The sequence below is a fragment of the Seriola aureovittata genome, chromosome 14, assembly GCF_021018895.1.
Source record: "Seriola aureovittata isolate HTS-2021-v1 ecotype China chromosome 14, ASM2101889v1, whole genome shotgun sequence".
Taxonomy (NCBI): domain Eukaryota; kingdom Metazoa; phylum Chordata; class Actinopteri; order Carangiformes; family Carangidae; genus Seriola; species Seriola aureovittata.
This window is the reverse complement of record NC_079377.1, coordinates 9,744,233-9,765,913: the sequence shown is the minus strand read 5'-3', so window position 1 is coordinate 9,765,913 and position 21,681 is coordinate 9,744,233. Positions and strand designations below refer to the sequence as shown.

General features: G+C 40.7%; 2 protein-coding genes across 2 annotated transcripts; both read right to left on the bottom strand.

The window, feature by feature from the left end:
* Nucleotides 1–87: 87 nt before the first annotated feature.
* mertka (c-mer proto-oncogene tyrosine kinase a) lies at nt 88–15,333 on the bottom strand. Its single transcript, XM_056395989.1, has 19 exons — nt 14,977–15,333; nt 13,602–13,917; nt 13,410–13,510; nt 13,154–13,324; nt 8,863–8,949; nt 8,631–8,746; nt 8,360–8,549; nt 7,526–7,671; nt 5,756–5,891; nt 4,789–4,939; nt 3,620–3,708; nt 3,414–3,509; nt 3,215–3,295; nt 3,034–3,126; nt 2,794–2,912; nt 2,583–2,692; nt 2,316–2,475; nt 1,501–1,637; nt 88–873 (listed from the first exon to the last, which is right to left on the bottom strand). Exons 1-19 carry the CDS (start codon nt 15,062–15,064, stop codon nt 420–422), a joined length of 2,841 nt encoding a protein of 946 aa, XP_056251964.1. The 5' UTR covers nt 15,065–15,333; the 3' UTR covers nt 88–419.
* Nucleotides 15,334–15,400: 67 nt separating this feature from the next.
* On the bottom strand, nt 15,401–21,456 carry lhcgr (luteinizing hormone/choriogonadotropin receptor). Its single transcript, XM_056396036.1, has 10 exons — nt 21,413–21,456; nt 19,556–19,630; nt 19,387–19,461; nt 19,101–19,175; nt 18,915–18,992; nt 18,734–18,802; nt 18,564–18,638; nt 18,147–18,332; nt 17,796–17,864; nt 15,401–17,556 (listed from the first exon to the last, which is right to left on the bottom strand). Exons 1-10 carry the CDS (start codon nt 21,454–21,456, stop codon nt 16,335–16,337), a joined length of 1,968 nt encoding a protein of 655 aa, XP_056252011.1. The 3' UTR covers nt 15,401–16,334.
* Nucleotides 21,457–21,681: the final 225 nt, after the last annotated feature.

Genomic DNA, 21,681 nt, shown 5'->3' with positions numbered 1-21,681 from the left:
TTTTTTTCCAGTTCTATAATTATCAGTGTGATGAAATGTGAAGAAATCTTAGCAAAATCTTTCCCAGTTTAATTATCAAGTCTCACATGAGTCAATAAAGCATTTATTTTTACAGTATACAACATGATCACTTTATAAATGTTTTGTACATTTCTATATTTACATTGCAACAAAGAATTCAATACAGTAAACACTTTCACAGTTCAGTGTATCTTAAGCTTATGGGAACATGTGCATGAACATGTTTGATGTTCACACACATAGACAACATTCCTAACACTGATCTTGGCTGTCCATGTAAAGCATATAACAAAAAAGGAAACGTCAAGGTGCTCCCAGTGCAATGAGGCAAAAAGGTTTAGTACTGATGAATCAAAGTGACAGTTTTATTACAGTTTTAATCTGCTGGGTACCAATTGTTACAGCAGGAAAGAAGTGTCACTTGAGCTGTGATCCATGCCAGTCACATCAGTAACCATGTCTCCATTTGCTTGACTTAAAGCATCACTCGACAAAAGAGGAGTGTCCACTGCAGGAGATCTCAGGGAAGGATCAGAGGAGATCACCACCACATAACGATCATCGTTCTCATCATCCTCGTCCTCCAGGCTCCCGTGAATGTCCACAGTGACTATTGAATTTTCTGCTGCCCGTTGGCTGCAGGAAGGGGATGAGCTGAAAACAGGACGTTCTGCAGGAAGTGTTTCCCCATCTGGGTCCTCTTCAGGAAAGCTGGTGTTAATATAGATGATATCGTCCCTGCTGAAAGACTCTGGGAGCTTTTCCGTGAGCTTTTCCAACATTTCTCGCAGTTGTGGAAAGAAGGGTCGGTCCAGTGGATCAGCCCTCCAGCAGCTGTACATGATCTCATACCTGAAAAATATAAATAACAAATTTAATAAGATGAATAATTGAATAAATCTTGATGCTTAAAAGCCTCGTTTTGGGATGCAGCTGACACAACTAGAGGCATTAATTTCAGGAAAATCTCCACTTTTGTAAGTTGTGTATTCAGTTTTTTTACTTTCACTGCAGATGGCAGTGATGAGCAAAGCCATAAACTTTTAAAAAGTGAAGGTTTTTGAGGCTGAAGTTGTTTCCTGGACTAGATGAAAGTCAAAACATTATCTCTTGTTTATCACAAGTTCAAATGGAAAACGTCTTCCAGGTACTCAAGTTTATCATGTACTTTGCTGCAACACAAAGGAAAAAAAGAGAGCACTGCATACCAGGGGGTTATATAATGGAACTTAAGCTCCAAAAGCTCCAATACATGCAAACAGCAATTTAATCACAAACAGTTATATAAACTGTTCGTAAAAAGCTTAAATTTTATTTTTAAAACTGTCAATATATTAAGCTCCAATTTCTAATTTTTAAAATCACACCCATTCAGACAGACGAGGCCCCGCTTTACTTTCGTAGTCTATCTTGACTCTGTTACCTCCTAAAAAATCCAGCCCAAATTCAAGATTTGTGTTTCAAAGAGACAACACTCACAGATCATCCAAACAGTCTGTTGGTTGCTTCAGTCTGTTTCCTTCAACAAGGTAGTCGTAAATCTCATGGTTTGGGATGCCAGGGTAGGGCGTCATGCCTCGTGTAGCAATCTCCCACATGGTAATGCCAAATGCCCACTAGAACACAAAGAACATTAATTTCAGATGCCATTACATCATGCGAATAATATAGTGCATGCCATGAACTGTCACTTTCTCTGCTATTTAGAAATACAATTACTTCCCTGAATAAATCCCTTACCTTTAAAGTGCTGACCTGAAATGCACTAAAACGTGTGAGAACTGTGAATCCCCTCAGCCCTGTCTTTCAGATTTCATTTCCAGTTTTCATTTTTATGATACAGAAGTGGGACTAAACATATCAGGTGCATTTTTGTCAACAACACAACAGATGGCTTAAGTTTTTTTTCACCTGACGCTGGATAACCTGACCTAAAGATACCACACACTGATAAATGATGCGAGCAAGACTGTCAAAACAAAATCTTTGCCACACCCCTAAAAGAAAAACTGGGTGCTGAGTAAATTCAGAGTGACTGCTCTGTGTAAATCTCGGAAAAAAGGTTTTGAAATTCATTATAGTACAACTGAAAGCAACGAATGAAAAGGGAAAGCGCAGACGAAGGGTCAAGTTCTTCTTTCAGTGAGTGCACATCGTTTCACAGTGACTATTGTTTCTGGAAGAGACAAAGTGTGTTTTTTTTTGTTTTTTTTTTTACCTGACACATTCACATATTTGCATCATGACCAAAGACTGACAATAGAGAACAGACAGGAGCAGATGAAGGTGCTTACCACGTCGCTTTTCACAGTAAAAACTCTGTCTGCCAGACTCTCTACTGCAATCCATTTTACAGGCATTTTGGCTATTCTGCCCTGCCTGTAATAATCTCCACTATAGATCTTCTTAGATAACCCGAAGTCTGCTACACACACTGTCATGTCATCGCGCAGCCTGTGAGGAAAAAAAACAGGAAAGGAAAATCACATAAATAGTCCTAGATAAGTTTTGCCTTTCAACTAAAAGTGACTAATACAAATGTTTTTGTATCTGCAACCTACATGCAGTTGCGAGCTGCCAGGTCACGATGAAGAAAGTTACGCCCACTGAGATACTCCATACCAAAAGCAATGTCAACCATGAACTTCAGGAGTGTCTGAGTGGGCAAGAACTGTGTAAAAAAAACAAATTTAAGTTAATATTATACAGTCTCATAATAATAACAATGATTATATATTATATATGTATTTCAGTGTTTGGCTGAAATCTTGCCATTGGACTCTCTCCGAGGCGTGAGCGCAGCAGGAAGCTATGCAGATCTCCATATTTCATGAATGGCAGAATGACCATGGGCTTGGGAAAATTTCCTGATCCTACTTCCAAGCAGACACCTAAAGAGGACAAGTCAGTGCACACAAATAATGTAAGGATGTGCAAATGAAGATGGACCAGGGAACAGAGCAGAGGAGTGGGATTCTATAATGCTTTAAAGAGGTAGTGCATCACTCCTACCGAGCAGTCTGATCACATTAGGATGGTTGAAATCTTTCATGCAGGCCGCCTCATTCAGGAACTCCTCAATCTCCCTTTGAGAGAAGCTCTCCACTGTTTGAAGAAAGACACAAGAGTTAAATGTTTGCAAGTCTACTTGTTTTATAGTTTAAAGATGACCAAAGGATGTATTTAAGCTCACATTTCATTGTCTTCACAGCAACTTTTTCTGATGTTCCATCTGGTTGTCTTATATGTCCCTCCACCACGGAGCCAAATTCACCTGATGAATTACAACAGATCATAAATGCTTGATAGTCTGCACAGTGTGTGTTATTATCTGTATCAATCTAGATATGATAACACTTCCTCTGCACCCTCAAAAATGAATGTTCACTCACCCTCCCCCAGGATCTTTCCTATCGAGAGCAAGGTCCTCATGACCATCACGTCCTGAAGTTTGGCCTGGAGTTCATCACTAACACCAAGGTTCCCAACTGTAGACAGGACTCACTCAAGTCATTGTGCATGATAAAAGTGTGCCTTAAACAGGATATCATAAATGTCTGCATGAATATTTCCACCACAGTTACATTCGAGAACATACGTGTGACTCCTATGGCTGATCGATTGTAGGATCTCTGGGGTTTGTACTCCACGACAGGCTGCGGCTTTTCTCCACCTCCAAACACCCGCCTGCAAAAAAAAAAAAAAAAAGAATTGCTGAGCGGTGAACTAATCCTTTCACTGAAGTCTTCCTAGCCCTGTAATCACACACACACACACACACACACACACACACACACACACACACACACACACACAAGCTGACATTCAGCTGCAGAGGTGGTCATAGTGAGGCAGCCCTCTGAGTTGTTTCTTTCCTGGATGGGATCAGATACTGTTTTCCTATCTGAGCAGGAGCCTGTGACACATTCCTGTCCATATCCTGAGTGGCAAGACTGAGTCACAGACTTCATAGTAATGAATTCCAGAGGATTAACATGTGACTGTTGTCTTTTTCTGCAGCTGCACGGTTATTACTGGTGACAATGGTGATTAAGAGGAAGGAAAGGCAGTTTATTAACATAATCTAGAAGATTACTCAACACCCCCAGGTGTCAATCCCAAATGAACAACAACATCAAATCTTTTGTGTTTTTAAATCAGAGTAGAGAGTGAGTGAAAGGTGAACCATGCAGAAAAACAGGTCACAAATACTTCAAAGATAAAGCAATCAATCAAACTTGAAGCAACATTGGTAATTAAAGGTATACTATGTTACTTTTCTGCATTAAAAACTCTACATGCAAGTAGAACTATGTTATATATTTTGTCCAGTTGTGTACTTACATTATCCCAATTTTTGACATCAATGTTCAAATCATCGTAATGGCCTGTTTCATTTGGTCGCCTGTTAGTGGCATCAGATCCTCCAGATTTTTAATGTGAAAGTGGTTTATTCTGTGTTTTAATAACTGGTATATAATAAACCAATTTTGACCAACTGGTCTGTTTATTTGGAGATACTGCAGCTCCTGGTAAAAGTCTGAACTATTGACACTGAAGGAATCCTAACCGGGAGAAGCTGATGCAATCACAATAGTTGTGATGAAGACAATAACGCCCATGATCCCACACTACATCATGACGTCACCAAACTCCGTCTTTTGTTATCTTTTTGTTTGTGAGACTCCTTGTGGCAGAAAAATACATATTGTGCGTTTAAATCAACACTGTGATTGCACATAATAGAAAAGATTGAAGTCAGCATACCCAAACCAAGATTCAGAAGTCCTGTGGTGTACACAGATACCCGCCCAGAGGACAATCAGCAGAAGACAGATGCCACACACCACGCCTAGCACAACATTGACAGAGTCTGGAGCCCTGGTGTCAGGGCTGGAAGATGGGGACACAGGTAATTCTGAGACAGAGAGAGGAAATGACGAACATGGTCAAAGTGAAGAAAAACAATATCCACCAAATGATATATCCAAAACCCAAAACTGAAGATTACATATCTGAATTACATTACAACCGAAAATGGAATATTTAATTGCAGTAATCTTCTGTCGTTTTGCATTAAAGGGGCTGTTTGTAATTTTTCTCTACTTTCTTGGTTGGGTGATGGTGATTGTCACTTGACAAGAGCTTTGGCCGTTCTTGTGTTTACACGACAGGAGTTATAATACTCCCTAATACACCACAGAGTTGCCACCAGAAAATGACAAAACAGGCCAGGGCTAGCTGGTTAGCGTGCTAACTTCAGCAGAACAAAAGACATGATAGAGTCAATAACATTGGTGTTTCTTTCCACCACTGGACACAGCTCTTGGTGAGTAAAGGAATGAAGTTTGATGCCGAACTTGCAACATTTGTTTGAGACTGGTGAGTAAACAGCTGTTAATGCTAACGCTATGTAGCAATAGCAAAACTTACAGATAGATCCTTTAATATATTTTGTTAACTAAAATCAATTATAATGTAGTGGTAGAATGTTAGAATGCTGATATTTGCTAATTAGCACCAGATAAGTGCAATTTATCCTGAGTGTCCTTTCCACGGACGCTGCTATCCCTACAGCCACGCCGCTAGCAATATGGCTAAATAAAGCAAGTAAATAGTTACTGGATCTGTTCATGGGGCAGTATAATAGTACAATAAATCAGTTGAACTATGTTGGCGAGTTTATGAAGTTGACAATTCCAAGATGAAGAGATAAATCAACAGAGCAGCTTACTGTGCTCTGGCACAAACAGCCAGACTCGTGGGCTGACCATGCCGCTCCCTGCCTGCGTGCATGCAGCCACCTCCACGCTGTAGGTTGTGTTGAATTCCTGTACAGGTACAACGACATCGGTGGTGTAACTGTGGGTCTGAAATAACACACAAAAACAGAGATCATTTAAATGTGGATTGTGTATAGTGTCATGGTTGGATTTCTCTAAAGACAAAAACAAAACATTTCCACTTAGTTCACTCACATCTGTACCACAACAGAAAGTAAATTGAAAAGTTCCTTAAAGCTATTTTCATGTAGTCGCTTAGAGTATGAAACCTTTCTGGAAAATCCCGGTGATCTGTATTTATCGTATATAATGAAAAAGGGAAGGAGACTAACTTTCTGGATAAGTTCATGTGCTGCAATGGGAGGGAACATGTGACAGACATCGTCCTGTATTTCACAACACCACACGGTAGCATCTGGGGTTCCTCTGCTTTGCTAATGTGCCGACAGTCTGACGGGGAATGCTGAACCCATGATTAATGGTCTGGCACGTCTGTGGCCCCAAACAAAAGGCTACATGTGGTTGTATGCTCTCACAACAGCAACTTCTCGACAAATTTTGGGAATCAACCTCAAATTCAAAAGCAGATGGGGGCACTACGACTTCTACCATGAAACACAGAAAATTATGAGCAACTGATAGTACTATTTATTCTTCTAATTCATTTATTCCCCTTAATTCATCTTTATCAGAATTTACTGTGACTTTTTCACAAAAAGGATTTTTCTTAGCAGCAGGTGAGCCTGAGGAGTCATTTCCAGAGTCTGCTACTATTACAAAGTCTTTGTTTGTAATGACATCACCATCTGACTGGAAAACACATATGGATATTTGGGACTATTGTACGCATCCCGTTGTATTCATATCCCATTCAGTCTGTGATGACTCATGGCCACGTGCCAAATGAATAAAAACACTGAATAACAGCTTTCACAACTTTGACACAGACAGGAAGGCCAGGAAACACACTATTGTACTAGAGAGCACTAATGCAGTCACAGAAGCAAGACTACGCACAAACAGCATCCTGGAATAATGCACCGGACATTTGATATAAACAAGAAAGGCAGTTATTAAATTAAATAGTGCGTTTTCTTAGAAAAGTGTATCTAAATTTAAAAAAAAGTCACTTGCTGTAAATGACTTTCCCTGCCTCGTCGATTCTTGAGCGCAGTGGAAAAACTGTTGTTCTCAGATAATAGGGAAGCTGACCTTCTGCTTCAGTGGGCCGCAAAAGGGAGGGTCACATATTCCCAACATACAAGACTCATTCCTTTCATATTTGTCATACATTAGTAATTGTTATGGGGGAAAAAAAAACAAAAAAACTCAAAAACACAAAACCATGAACATGAGTATGAGTAATTGCATACTTTACCTGATATATAATACACTGTATATGATATAATATACTAATATACATATTATCAGTATAAATACATGTGTTTAATTTTTCTGTGTGTGTGTATTTATATCAATGAGGTAGACTAAATAACGGAAACATCTCTCTGTATAATGTAATAAAGTTCAACAGCATCACAAATTAAATCCTCCAAAATGACCCTAGAGTTCAAATGAAACAATTTGAACAAAAACTGAACATTATAACCTTCATGAAGGAGGGTTTATTGTATTAGACTGTGTTAGATTGAGCTATCCAACTGAGTGTACACTATACTAAAATTATCTAGATTAAATTATGGCATTGCTGACAAACTCACCTTTTTCTCTTGTGAGCCATATCTGACAATAACATCATAACCGCGCAGGATGCCATTTATCTTATCATCCGGCGGAGGCTTCCACCTGATCACAAGCGATGACCCGTTCAGCTGTAAGGTGACGTTTCGGGGATAAACCGACGGCACTGAGAATGTGACAAGAAATGGGAAACAGGTGGATTGAGATATCATTGGGAGTTATAACAACCTCAAAATACTTCATAAGGAATGCCAACCTATAAAAACAAAAATTGGAAAAGAGAAACTAAAACTGTCCCTCCATTGAATTCTTTGATTACAGTTTGAAATGTAATCATGTATTTCCTGGCACAGTATATTCAATCTCTCAACTAAAATATCCCCTGTGATGGCTTTAGGAAGGAAATTGAAAGCAGCTCCACCCAGTAAGAATTTTGTGTTTTCTCAGAGAGACCACTCCTTTTTCCTATGTGACCCCTCAGGAAAACAACAGAGGTTTAGTGGATACAACTTTTGAAGGGAACTTGCCACAAACAGAGTAGATATTTGCGCAACTTCCGTAAAATCCAGTTATTACGTGCTGCGACTGAAGAAAGCTTACAGTAAACACATTTTGCATGGGAATGTGGTAGGGTACCTTCCTAAACCTAAACAGGATTCTGCAACAACAAGAAGGAGGCTTCTTAAAAGTAAATACACAAGATGGTTTTTAAACCTCCTGAAATCAAACAGCCGGCATGTGTTTGTGCTGGGATGGGTTTTTATTTGCTCTTGCTACAAAATCTGCTGCAATTTCACTCAATCTGCTGGTGCATCATCAACTGCCAACAAAATTCAATTCAAGTTCCCACACACCTCCCTCTGTGGTGTTGCTCTGGATCCACATGGTGACAGGAGAGGCTCCCACCTCGTTGCTGCAGGACACACTCATGTTGTACGACGTCATGGCCTGCAGCCCGGGGACTTCATACTGGAAAGGCGGCACTGTGACATTGATGAACCTGGTGGTCATCACCTCCCCCTTCCGCCGACTCACCTCTTTAACCTTAGAAGGAAAAAAAGAAAGTGTGAGGATCAATCTGAGGACATTAAACAACAGCACTACGTGTGCAGATGCCGGGCTTACCCTGATGTGGCATTTGGTGACTGGAGAGAAACCATCGTGACCAGGGCTCCAGCTCAGTATCAACTTATTTGGCCGACTTTCCATCACAGTAACATCAGACACAGGACTAGGAAGCACTAAAAAAACATAATAAAAACCCTTATTAACTCCCTAATATGGAGGCAAATGTTCAGCATGCACAGCACTGAAACTTGTTGGAATGTCTAACAGCCCCACAGGGACGCAGTTTTACCTTTGATGTTGATATTTGCTTCTCTGGAGGTGGCGACACCCTTCGAGTTGTGAGCTTCACAGCTGAACTGAGTGTACTTGTCCACACCTGCAATTGACACATTGGAGGGCACAATGTAGCACTGCAATGTTGCATGAATTCAAAACAACCAATCCTCAAGGCCGTGATAGCGCAAAATATTTCAGGAAAATCAAGGTCAGCGGTTCATCAGGTCTTTACTTCTTTGCTTTCATGCTGGGGAGAAAAACCCTAATAGGAAGTCAGCAAGACACATTCTCCTCATGAGGATGTACATTTTGTACAGACTAACTGATTTTCTCTCTGTGTCGAAGGTGAATCTGGGGCAAAAGTGCAATGTCAGCCTCAATGGAGAAGGAAGACTGACGTTGATACAAGAAGCAGATAGGGATGACTCACTTTTTTGGTACAACCTCCAAAGTTCTTTCAACAGTGCCTCATGCACTAAGCTCAAATTGAGCCTCTCCAGTGTGATGTACTGTGGTAACAAACCTTTTGCTTGGTCTCTTTCCCTGGACACACAATTCCCGTCTTTCAACAGCCCCAGATCTGCCCAGTTAGAATGGGACTGGGACAGCTGCTAAATAATGTCCCTTTTGTCCTCTGTTTTCCAGTGTCTCTATCTCGGAAACCTTTCCACAAAGCCAATCACAGAGCAGCCTGTGCGAGATGACTGGAACCAACTTGGGATGTTTTGTTTACGTTCTGCAGAATATCACAACCTCATGAGTTCGCCTTCCACTGCCCCCGGGGCACCGGGGTAACGACAGTTTCACTTTTCACTAAAACACTGCTCACAGTCCGTTTGTTTGCACAGAGATAGATCCCTACTTAAAATAGGTCTGATTGAATCATTTGTGTAAGTTATGCTCACATCTGAAAGAAACATCTAAAATAAATGTTGGATCACACAGATCAAAATCGCTCAATAAAACTTATGTTTAGGATTGTGGCAGAAATGTGCAAACACATCTGCACATTTGCTGACAAGCTGTGCAAATGTAATTACCACATGCCTCATTTCAAACTGCATGGCAAACAGAGAGTTGGGGCACGGTGGGAACTGAGCAGGTTTGACTGTTGTCCCAAATGAAACTGGTCACCCTTATAATTTGAGCAAAGGGACAAGAGGAAAAAGTTTATAAATGTCACAACGCCACTGGCAGCTTTATGTTAGAGTGAAATTCCCCAAAATCTGTCTTTTGAGTTTGGAAAACTAAGCCCCCATCAGGTGGAGACGTTGCTACATATAGTTTGTTGTTTCCTTCCTGTGGCTATGGTCACGTTAAAATGAGGTCAGGCACTACGGATTCCTATGGTGACAAGTTTTGATTGTGGAAAAAGTAGCATAATGTCCACATAATCTCCGATTCCACCTGCAGCAATAATCCACTTCTCTGCTCTCTAAACACATGAACAATATGTTCCACTCATAATCCTGTTAAAATATGGTAACAGAGCTTCAAGGAGTAAGATGCAACATGTGTTTGCATGTACTCAGCAGTTTTTTGTTAAAATAAATGTGTATTAAACAGAGATGCAAACTGATCCTCTGACCCAACAACTACAGCTGAGTATCAATCTAAGGTCAAAGACAGAGATTATTCCCAGTGTGTCTCAATCTATTTACGCACATTCTTTTGATGTCATATCATTTTTGGAAAAAGGGAAATGAACAAAAGTCAAGCACCATTTCTCCTTTTTCGCTGTGTTTGGCAAGTAAATTAACAACAAAACGCAACAACAACAATGAAGAAAAATAAATAAATAGATGGGTTGGCCTCTCCAATGGAAACATGAGAAAAGAAGAGGGATTCAGTAAATGCAGTGTAGATCCAGCAGCCTGTAATTATCAGGTTTGGGAACGCTCCAGCTTACTGAGCTGCCTGAGATGTCTATGTTATTTTTCCATTTTTATATGTAGCCAGCAAATATAGCCTCAAACTACTACTACAACTAAGCCAATGCCTTTTCACTTTGCTCCGGTCGTTTCTTCTGTATTTTCAAGGCTGAAATGCCAAACTTGTGTTCACATTAACCCAGATCTTCTGCTGCCGTCCCGAGACAAAGTAAATAATGACGTGCACGTAACCCATAACCCAAATTAAACTCACTTTACTACTTCTGCTTCTCTTTAATAAACATGCAATGCCCTCAAGGATAAATGCATACCAGTGACATTCCTTAAATAAAACCTACAATCATTTACCACTTCACATGACAAAAGCACTCTAATAATATCATGGAGTGCAGCCTTCGGCGAGAAAGGGGCCTTGGACTCTTGGTATGCATGAGGTGAGCATGCAGAAGAGTGGGTTTACACTGTTTTATTGTGCCAATATTTGATCCTGCACAGAGCCCTGGTAGCTTGCAGCCGGCCAGCCTCTGTGTCCAGCCCCTCCCTGCTGGGTAGTGGGCCGTTCTGTCAATGAGTTCTTTGTCTCCGGGGTCAACCCCCGAACAGACTCCCTGTGCAGCCTTCCATCCCCAAGCCAGGCCCAGGCCCTTGCACATGCTGGACCAAAGCACAGCTCTGAACCTTTAACCCCCTCAGCTTCGGGCCGTATCACAACTCACTAGCCGCAGCAGGAGAGCTCAGCCTGCGGCGAGCTGCAGATGAAGGGGTTAGAGCATTCAGAGCAGAGCGGTTATGCTTCTAATAACAAATGTTTGCTTTCAAGGAGACGGCAGTTGAGGCCATAAAAGGAAAGTCCACTTAAAAAAAAAAAAAAAAACATTTTGGCAACAATTTTTCTAGTTCCTCAAGGGTTAATACTATATAACTGCTATTTATAATTTCAAGAGTATAACATGGAAATAAAACCTGAACTGATTTTCTTAGAATTAGTCTTTACTTACAGAGTATTCAGGAAAACAAATCACTCTTACTTTGATGGGAGCTTTACTGTAGAGCTGACTAAGCTATAAGTCGACTGACAGATAATCAATTGCTAACAATTGATAACTGATTAATTGTCAAGTAATTTTTTGAACTAAAATGCCTAAAATTCATTGGTTCCAGCTTTTAAAATGTGAATATGTGTTGGTTTATTAAACTACATATCTTCAGGTTTTAAACTGCAAAACCCAAAGATGTTTGAGAGCAAGATACTTGAATATGTAAACTTATCCTTTGGGAAACTGTGACAGACATTTTTTTAAAAACTATTAACTAAACAATGTAAATAATTGTTAGGTGCAGCCCTATTTTAAAAGCAACAGTTCAAAATGTTGGTAAGTAGCACATTTGCATTATTTAAGCTAACCAACTGCTAGATATTTGCCATATAGGCAATATATGGCAAATAGTGGTATCAATCTTCTCATCTGACTGTCAGCAAAAAAGTGAATAAACATGTTTCCCAAAAATGTCAAAATATTGCTTTAATCAGACATTCAGCCGTATCACATTGTATTCAGTATACAGCTAGCAGAGCTGTGTGACAAAAAGCACTGTCCATGCATGAATGACCACTGTTAACCATTCAGCAAAGAAGCAGGAGGCCCCAGTGACACTGAGCGTGGTGGTAAATCTCACAGCAGTAAGCAGGGTCCAGATGCTGAGGCAGCAGAGACGAGGCAGACTAGAAACCATCGACAAAGTGATGCAAGCTGAGTAAGACCACCTGTGCGCAATAACCAAACATCCCTTAAACTCTGCTGACGAATGTTTCCACACTTAATCACTGAGGATGTCAACCAAAGTGAAAGCAGTTAATTGGTTAATAAGCTGCAGCACTGTGTTGTTTCCGGTACGCTACTTTTACAATGTTTTTTATACAAGCTAGAAGTTCTTGTAGTAAAAAAGTTTCTTCTTACTAAAAAAAAAAAAAAAAAAAAAAACAACCCACAAATACAGAGCTAGATCAAAAAGCACTTTGAAAGAATCTCCACAGATTGTTCAGACTTTAAAGGAGCACTTCTACATGAAACCAAGTCTTTCTACCAGAGGAAATGACTTCCTCAGCTCCACTAACGCATCTCAAAAATGATAAAGGAACTAAGTGTAAATTTCATATGACCGTGATAAACCGTGAAGCACATCATCTGCTTCTTTCTGTCTGATTCAGGGTGTTATTCAGACTTATACAGAGTCGTGTTCTGACCATCTGTTGAACGATGTGTGAGGAGAACAGCGAGAAATGACACTTCTCTTTAGAGGCTTTCACCAACTCAAGATGGAGGGAGTATATTTGTTATTATGTGAGAGAGAGAGAGAGAGAGAGAGAGAGAGAGCGAGAAAGACGACTAGACTGTGTGGTTTGTGTCTCACCTGGCACAAGGTAGCTGCTGGGAGAGAGATGAGAGTTGTTAACAGGTAATCCATCACGGAGCCAGCGGATTTTAACAGGGTCTGGAGGTCCAACCGCCTCACATAACAGTGTAAAAGGTGTGTCTCTTGTTACGTTCCAGTCCTCAGGTTGGTGGATAAATGCTGGTAGACCTACGGACGGATCAAAGAAATGTGAGAGTATCTGAAAAAATTAGGAAGAGGAAGCTCACAATGCTTGTAACAGGTGAAAACTCACCATCCACCTCGACTGTGATTGGCTGAGACTCTACCGTCGTGGTGTCGATACTCAGTCTGCAGCGATATTCCCCAGCATCCAGTCTCAGCACATACTTAATGCTGTAATACAGTACATGAGGACACATCATTCTGTGCGTTCAGCCCGTCCTATTCACACCTTTTCACATTTCACCATCATGTTTTTACACACCTGACAGTGGAGAGGAGAGTGGTGACCCCGTCTGTGACGGTATGGAGCTCGTTGATCAACACCTGATCCTTCTCTGACAGGTCCTGGCCATTCTTCACCCAGGTGATGGTGGGCTCCACCCTGGCATCTGGGATATCGATTGAGCAGTTGAACTTAGTCTCATGGCCCTCTGATAGCTGGATGGAGCCTATGGTGGGCTTGAAGTGCAGCTGTCTGAGCTGATCTGGAGTCAGATAAACCCTTGGAACACGGCCAGATATCACAAGAGGCTCTGAGGTCCTGGTTGGTCGGTGAAACTGGCGCCTAGAATGCTGGGCTGTTTATAGGGGAAGATGTTAGAGTATGTTATACTGACACCAGCATGCTGAAAGAAAAATAGGTTTTCTGCTTTATATAAAAAAACAAAACAAAAAAACAAATACACACACATATATATATATATATATATATATTAAGTAAACAATATAAAAATAAGAATCAAAGACTTTATATCAAAAGTAACTAGCCATGTGTTCACATCTTCATATTCACAAACCACCATAAAGAAGTTTTCAAAGATCATATGAGTATGTGTAAGGTTCAGAGCTAAGACTAAAGATTATTTTCATTAATCAACCAATCAACTAGTCAATCAATTGAAAGTCAGACAATAGTGAAAATGGCCATCAAATTCAATTGATTTTTTTGTTATTTATTGATTTACAGTGAGACAAAACAGAGAAAAGCAGCAAATCCTCACATTTAAGAACCTGGACCCAGTTGATTTCTGCTTTATATGCTTAAAAACATGATGATGATGATCAAAATAGTTGGGGATTCATTTTCTGTGATTGACTACTCAATAAATTAACAAAATGTCTGAGTACTTACCAGTTTCAATGATAAAAAAAAGAACACTTAGACCTAACTTTATAAATTAAACCTTTTCCTAGATTCATAGAAGCATGAATAGTGAACTTAGGCCACCAAAACAAAGACAGTCTTTCCACTGATGTTTTTAAATACTGTTCAGTATTTATGGCGTGTTTTTACTGCCACTTGACTATTGCTGTCACGGATGCCACATTTTATTACTATCATTAAAAAGAAGTTAGGCCTACCGTCAGATAAACTCGTTTGGAGCTATGAAATCAGGACTTTTCTTTTTTCTTTTTTTTTTTTTTCTCTCTCAAAATCTATGAAGAAACCCTTTAAGTTCCCCGGCCTACATAAAAATATAAAGCTATTAAATAGGTTTTTAAGTCTGTTCCAGCCTATCGTGCAGATAGTCCCTGTGCTTTATCGACTTTAGGCTGAAATCCCAGATGAAGTTGACGGAAGACAGAGAGAAAAAAAACACACACCAAAAAAAAAAAAAAAAAAAAAAAGCACTCACCGCTGCCCGTACTCCCCACAAGAAGAAAGACTATGGTCGATGAAGCGAGAAAAACTGCAAACCAGCCTGGAGTTGACTTCTTTGCCATGACCGGTGTGAGCTCTCCGCTCTGCTGCTCTGTGTCCCGCTACAGCCTGCAAGCGTCCACGTCTCTGATTCTGAGCGGACTGAGCTTCAACTCCGACAATAACCCGCACCAGCCACTGCGGTGGCCTCGACACAGCTTGTGCGGAGAGTTGTTGACCCTCGATCACATTTAGCTAGAAAGGGAAAAAAAAAAGTTTACCTTTCCCGACGTCACAAGAGGGATCCCATGAAGGCGGGACCGACTGAGTGTGGAAATGCTCCCGAAATACTGAAAACAGCCAAATACTGCAGTAAAACAACAGATCAGACACTCAACAAAGCCTTTACGTGAGTTTATGGATTTTTATTTTTATTTTTCCAATTATATCTTTTTTTTAATTTATTTTTTGAAACAGAAAAATATGGCCTTACAATTATGATCCAATAAGCATTATGCACATATATATAGCCCACCAACACGTACAGTAGCACAGCAGGTGATTTCTTTAATTCTCAATAACAACAACAAACCCCTTTAGTAGAAAAACAAAAGCATGGCAGTATAGTTAAAGTGTCTGTGCAACTCCTCCACCACGTGGTCAACTCTGGCTACTGAGCTTTCGAGATGAATCATGCCTATTGTGTTTTAATTGACATATTGTCAATTAAAATACGTTTAAACAGCCTCACACACATTTTATTTGACATAAATTGGTAAGTGGATTCCGATTAAATTTTGGTTTACATAGTAACAGCCTCTTGGAGATGGAGGTGTTGCTTTCAGCAAATTGTCTCTGCCCAGTTATCATGGAATTGTAGATGTTCAAATTTTCAAATTTTTTTGAGCATTAAGGTCTATGAATATATATCTGGTGCTGTCTTCTGAAGATTTATGTTTATTGATGTCCACCTTTACACAGGTGTTTTTTGTCACTGCACACATGTTGACATGTGATGAGCAGGAAAACTAAGCCTGGGACTATAAGGCCTTTGATGATGGCTGCATTCCATTTAGGTTCTCCAGGGCTCACTGGGACACTTAACTGAACAGAGCCGTCATCAATATTGTTATTTAGACCTGTGCTTTTCCTGTTAGACCTGTTGACTAGGTTGAACTGATATCAGACTTGATAGGGCTCTCACTTCCATAGCAGAGTTACCTGAAAGTATACTAAATAGGCTAATAATACATTTTCTAATAAAATAAAAAAAAAAAAAAAAAAACATGACCAAATCCAGAAAATCCCAGTCAGTCTCAAGCAGTTGTATTGCAGTGTCATCTCTTATAAATTTCAGGTGAGCTCTCCCTCCTGTTTCAGATGCTGGCTCTGCTGTGGCTTGGCGGACAGTCTCATTCCCATCTGGGATCCATTATTTTTGGATTTCAGATTGCTCTTGAGTGTATTCTCTGAACAGTGGGCCTTCATACGATAAACACTGGCCTTGCTTTTACAGCAGCCCATGGCACTCATGAGTTGATATGCGTCCTTTCTGAAAGCCTTGGTGAAGATAGCGTAAAGGAAAGGATTGGCACAGGAATTGATGGGGAAGAAGAGGACCAGCAGAATCTTGGAGTTTGTAACTGTGATGAGGGGAACCTTGAAGGCAGCAGAGATGGCAAAGAAGGAGATGGGTGCCATACAGAGGAAATCCGTGAAGATCAGCACAGCCATACGCTTTGCAATCTTGGTGTCAGCACTTCTTCTTGGGAATTCGGGGTTCTTCACAGCCAGGTAGATCAGCGCATAACAAACACACACAACAATGAAGGCGCCCACATTGAAGAGGAGGATAATTATGATGAAGGCCTGAGCCAAAGGAGTCTCTATGTCCATGGGTAAGCACATGCTGACTTTGGTGTAACTGCTCACACCAACCAGGGGCAGCATCCCCATCCCCAGACAGATGAGCCAACCAGCTGCCATTATACTCGCTGCCTGTGTAAGAACCAGACGCCGTTCTACCTGCAGGGCGTTGGTGATGGTGTGCCAGCGCTCCAGGGTGATGGTGGAAAGTGTGTAGACTGACAGCTCCCCGCCAAACACTGACAGGAAGCCTGCGGCGCTACAGCCTGGTCCTGTCTGCCATTCAATTGCATGTTGGCTGTAGAAGCCACGTGTGCGCAGGTCTACAGTCGCAATCATCATAAGGTAGATCCCAATGCAGAGGTCAGCAAAGGCCAGGTGGCACATGAGGAAGCGAGGCACCATCAGCTTGTTCCGGCTGGTGAAGAAGACCAGGAGCACAGTCAGGTTTCCTGCGATAGCTAGTATGTTGATAAACCAAATGGCCACTCTGAGGAAACTGAACCCTGCGATGTCCTCACAGGGATTGAAAGCATCTGCTTCAGGTATGCAAAGCAAGGTTGGTCGGGTCGGACAGAAGTCCAGTTCTGGATAGTGGAAATTTACATCTCCGAAACCTTCATCCTTGACAAACAAGTCAACGTCTGAGAAAAAGGGCACATTCATAGCCAGAGTCGTATCTGCTGAGCCTCCAATCACACGCTGAACCCTGTTTTTAAAGGAGAGGACAAAGGAGAGGAAATTGTTCTGGTTAGTCTTAAGCTGAGGGATCCAGAGTAAAGAGTGGATAAAATGAGCAACACAGACCTCAAGTAAACAGAGGTCAAACTGTTGCAATGGAAACACCTCTTTTCAGTTTTGATGAACTACTAAGACGAGAGGCTCTGAGTTCAGTTTAACTTGAAGCAGGTTTAAGATGGGAAAACATGAGCACAACAGTGTTTTTACCTTGCTGATGGATCACTGTCATCACAATATGTGGAGCCATTAGGCCATGCAGGATTAATCGGAAAGTCCCTGGAGAAGCGGAAAGAAATAATGTAAAGACTCACTGCAAAAATATGTCAGTGACACAAACGCATTTGTGAAATACTAATACTTATATTGTATAGTTTATATACTGAGCCTTTATTGTAGTCCAGTGTCGTTTGTTTTAAGGAATTAGCAAGTTAGTAAGATCTCTGAATAATATTCTGCTTAAAGTAGTGAGTGAAAACTGCAACCGTGATGGGGCTTACAGAGGTTATCCATGAATAAATCTGTCATCGATTAACCTGTAAAATGCACAGTGTGAGTCACCTGTGTGTGTTCCAGGTCAGCAGTGCACAGCAGTGACTGTTGTAGGTGAGATGAGCCTCTCGCAGGCTCCACAGTCCCTGCAGAGGAGGTAGACTCTTCAAGCCGTACGCTGACTGAGCTAACAGCACCCGAACTGACTCCAGTCCCTGTGGTGGTAGTTTTGTGAGAGCTGTCGCAGATACATCCCTGTGAAAATAAACAGAGTGCACGTACAAGAATATAACTGCACAGGGTTGTGAATGCCTTTTTGCGAGCATTGTGCTGCTTGTACACTGCCTTAGAGCATAAAGTCTGCCAGCATCACCCGACCCACCCATCAAGCTTGATGACAAACATCCTTTTCCCTCTCCCAAATAAATCTCAGCAAATAAATGTTACATTAAATGGATCCCAAGAGGCTTTCCAAGTATCACTTACAAGACTCCAGGGCCTGTGGCTCCTTTGAAAGCGTCTCCATGGATCACTCTGAGGTTTCGGTTATTCTTTAACAGCCTAAAAATAATAGAATTAAGGGTAAGGGAACGAACTTTAATGTTGCAAGAAACTGAAATCTTTTAATTAGAAAAAAATTAAATGTGGGAAAGTACAGCTTATCTATCTTTGTCCCATTGAAGGCATGGTCGTGTATTTCTCTGATGCCATTGTTGTACAGGTTCCTGCAATCAGTCACAACATTGTTATGATTAAAGGTGAGGAATCACTATCCCATTGACTAACATTTATTTCTAACCAACTGACAGTTGAAAACTTTTTTCTTGCACCACTTACATTGTAACGTATTCATTTGTCAGTCCATTGAAAGCATTTGGAGGTATTTCCAGTAGATACAGGTTATCATAGATATCCCTGCAATAACATGACAATTCATAATGATGCAGAGTAATGTGATGGCGATGTGCCTTTTGTTTTGTATTCGTCATGCGTCTCCAAGAGTTTAGCAACAGGTGTACTCACAAGATAAACTCTGATTCCAGAGAATTGATAGATGTAATGTCAGGGAAAACTGTTATCCCAGTATTTGAGATGCTCCTGTCATGCAAAGGGAAACAAGGGAAATTATATGTCTTGTTACTTCGTAAATGGTTTGCTTCAGCAGTGTCTAATCTAATCTAAGTTGTTATTTGGTGTTATTGTGAGAGAAATATAAGTAAACGTTTGTCTGATGTTGGATTTACATTGAGATTTGGTTATTTCCCAAATAAATGTGATTTTAAAACAAAACTGTTTTCAGGTCTCTCACAGGTAATGTAGTTTGGGAAGGTTGTTAAATGTCCTTGTGCCAATGTGCATCAGATTCCTTGTGTTCTGGATTGAGCTGCAACGCAATATCAAAACATCATTCAATACAGCGCTGCACTACATTATCATCATTATGTTAGTTATTTCATACAAGCACAGAAAAAACTTACATTTCAGAGAGGTTGAAGAGGTTATTAAATGCTAATGTCTCAATGGTTTCCAGGGTCACACTCTGAGCAATCTCACTGAATATACAGCAGAGAAAAAGCAATCAAGTTCATACAAAGAACATTCACCTTTAAACTGTAACACTGATGGTAAAAGACAGATTGCAGACAGGGTCATCAAACAATGGACGTGCACTGAAACCTAATCTTTGACTCTATTCTATGGTATATACACTTGCTCTGACCTCAAGGCATAGCAGTCTTAAGAAGTGAAATTGTATTTTGAGTTGAAAACGTTTTTTTTACATGATAACCCAGGGTTCAGTTAAGCAGGTAATAAAGGAAGAAAAAGACAACCTGAAAACCACCAACATTACCACCTTTCATTGCAGTTATATGATTATGTAAGATTGGTTAAGTCAGAATTAGACACTGGAAGAAAACTGATACATACATCCTCTGGACTCCTCTCAAACCCTCAAAGGAATGGCTTGAAATAGTGCGCAAAGACAAGTGATAGAGAAACCTGAAAAAGAAAGGATATGGAAATGAAAAATTACAGAAATGTATTATCTCATGGATAATTTAAGACATTTAAGTAAGTAAAGAAATATGAATTTACTGAAGGAAGTTCCTGGAATGTGTGTGTGTGTGCATTGGTGTGGGAGGTACAGTAGTTTGATATATGCATGAGGCTGTTAGCCTTGGATGTTCACGAACACTTATCAGGAGAGACTCAAGGTTCTGTGATTTACCAGAGGAGAGGTCAAGATTCCCCACCTTCAAGGCGTATGACAGTCTGCTGAACTCAAACTGTGAGCTCTGATGCCCAGACCCCCTATAGACTGAGAGGATGCACTGTGTACTTGACTGTATGAGAACAACTTGACATTTTCTTCACAGGTAATTAAGCAGCACCCATGCAGGGCCCTCAGGAGAGCGTGGTGTGCTGTCTTACTTTTGATAAATGAAGAAATTAAAATATATAAACATTACTCGGAAGCAGATGACTTTCAGTCTGTATGATGGGTTTATCAATATTTTTTAAATGTGAAAAGAATAATGAATTTAAATGATGTAATTATGTAACTAAACCAGAACAGACAAATAATGTCTCAACACTGGTTCTAATTTGTAGGAAGGGCTTCCTAGAGCTTTTAATGTCTAGAGACAAACTGATATGAGCCTGATAAGATTTTTGTTGACTTTTTGGTGCTTTATAAGTGGCAGACTATCTTTTTTAAGTAGTGCCGAAATTACTCAGGCTGAGTTGACAAACTCTTTCAATTTAAACTTGAAGGAAGCACATGGACAATGTTCCAACAAATTTGCCAAGTACAGTCAGTACTTGTACTTAGGTAAGTAGGCTGTTGTATGGACGAGTGTTTCACCCCCAAATAACTTGTGCTGTCAGTGCGCCCAAACGAATGCCTCACGACACAGTTCAAATAAACTCGAATCAAACATGACAAAAAATGTTACATTTTTACTTAACAGTTAACCACTTTTGCATTTAAACGCATTTCGACGCGTAACCAAGCGAGTGCGTTTGAATGGATCCTCGCTCCATGCGTAAATACGCACGGAGTAGTCTTGGTGGTGGCTTTAACAGAGGAGATCGTCGCATAAAGAAACAGACAGAAACGAATGCTCTCTGTTATCCATACTATCATGCATTAACAAACACAGACCGACTGATCAGTTATCAGTCAAGATGATCAATGCACAGCTTCACTCACTCACTTTGCTAGATTGGTAAAACCATGACAGTGGTGTGAACTTACAGCCTTTTATGTCTGTGGCCCATCATCAGTGCAGAGCCCTCTGTCACATTGTTGCATCTGATGGTGTTGGAGATACAGCGGCAGATCCTCGGGCACACGAAACCCGAAGCGCATTGCCATCCATACAGGAATAAAACGGACAGGAACAAGAACACTGACAGCGACGTCCACATTGTTGTTGCTGTCTGGAAAACGTCCGAACTCTCCGGAGCCGCGGTTCCCACTAAGTGCTGCGCATGTTAATATTTGGCTCTTCCTCAAAGTCTCTTTCGCTGTAGCTGTGGCAGATCGTTGACGCACAGAGGGGACCCTCAGCCACCTGTTGCTCAGCTTCATATCAAGTGG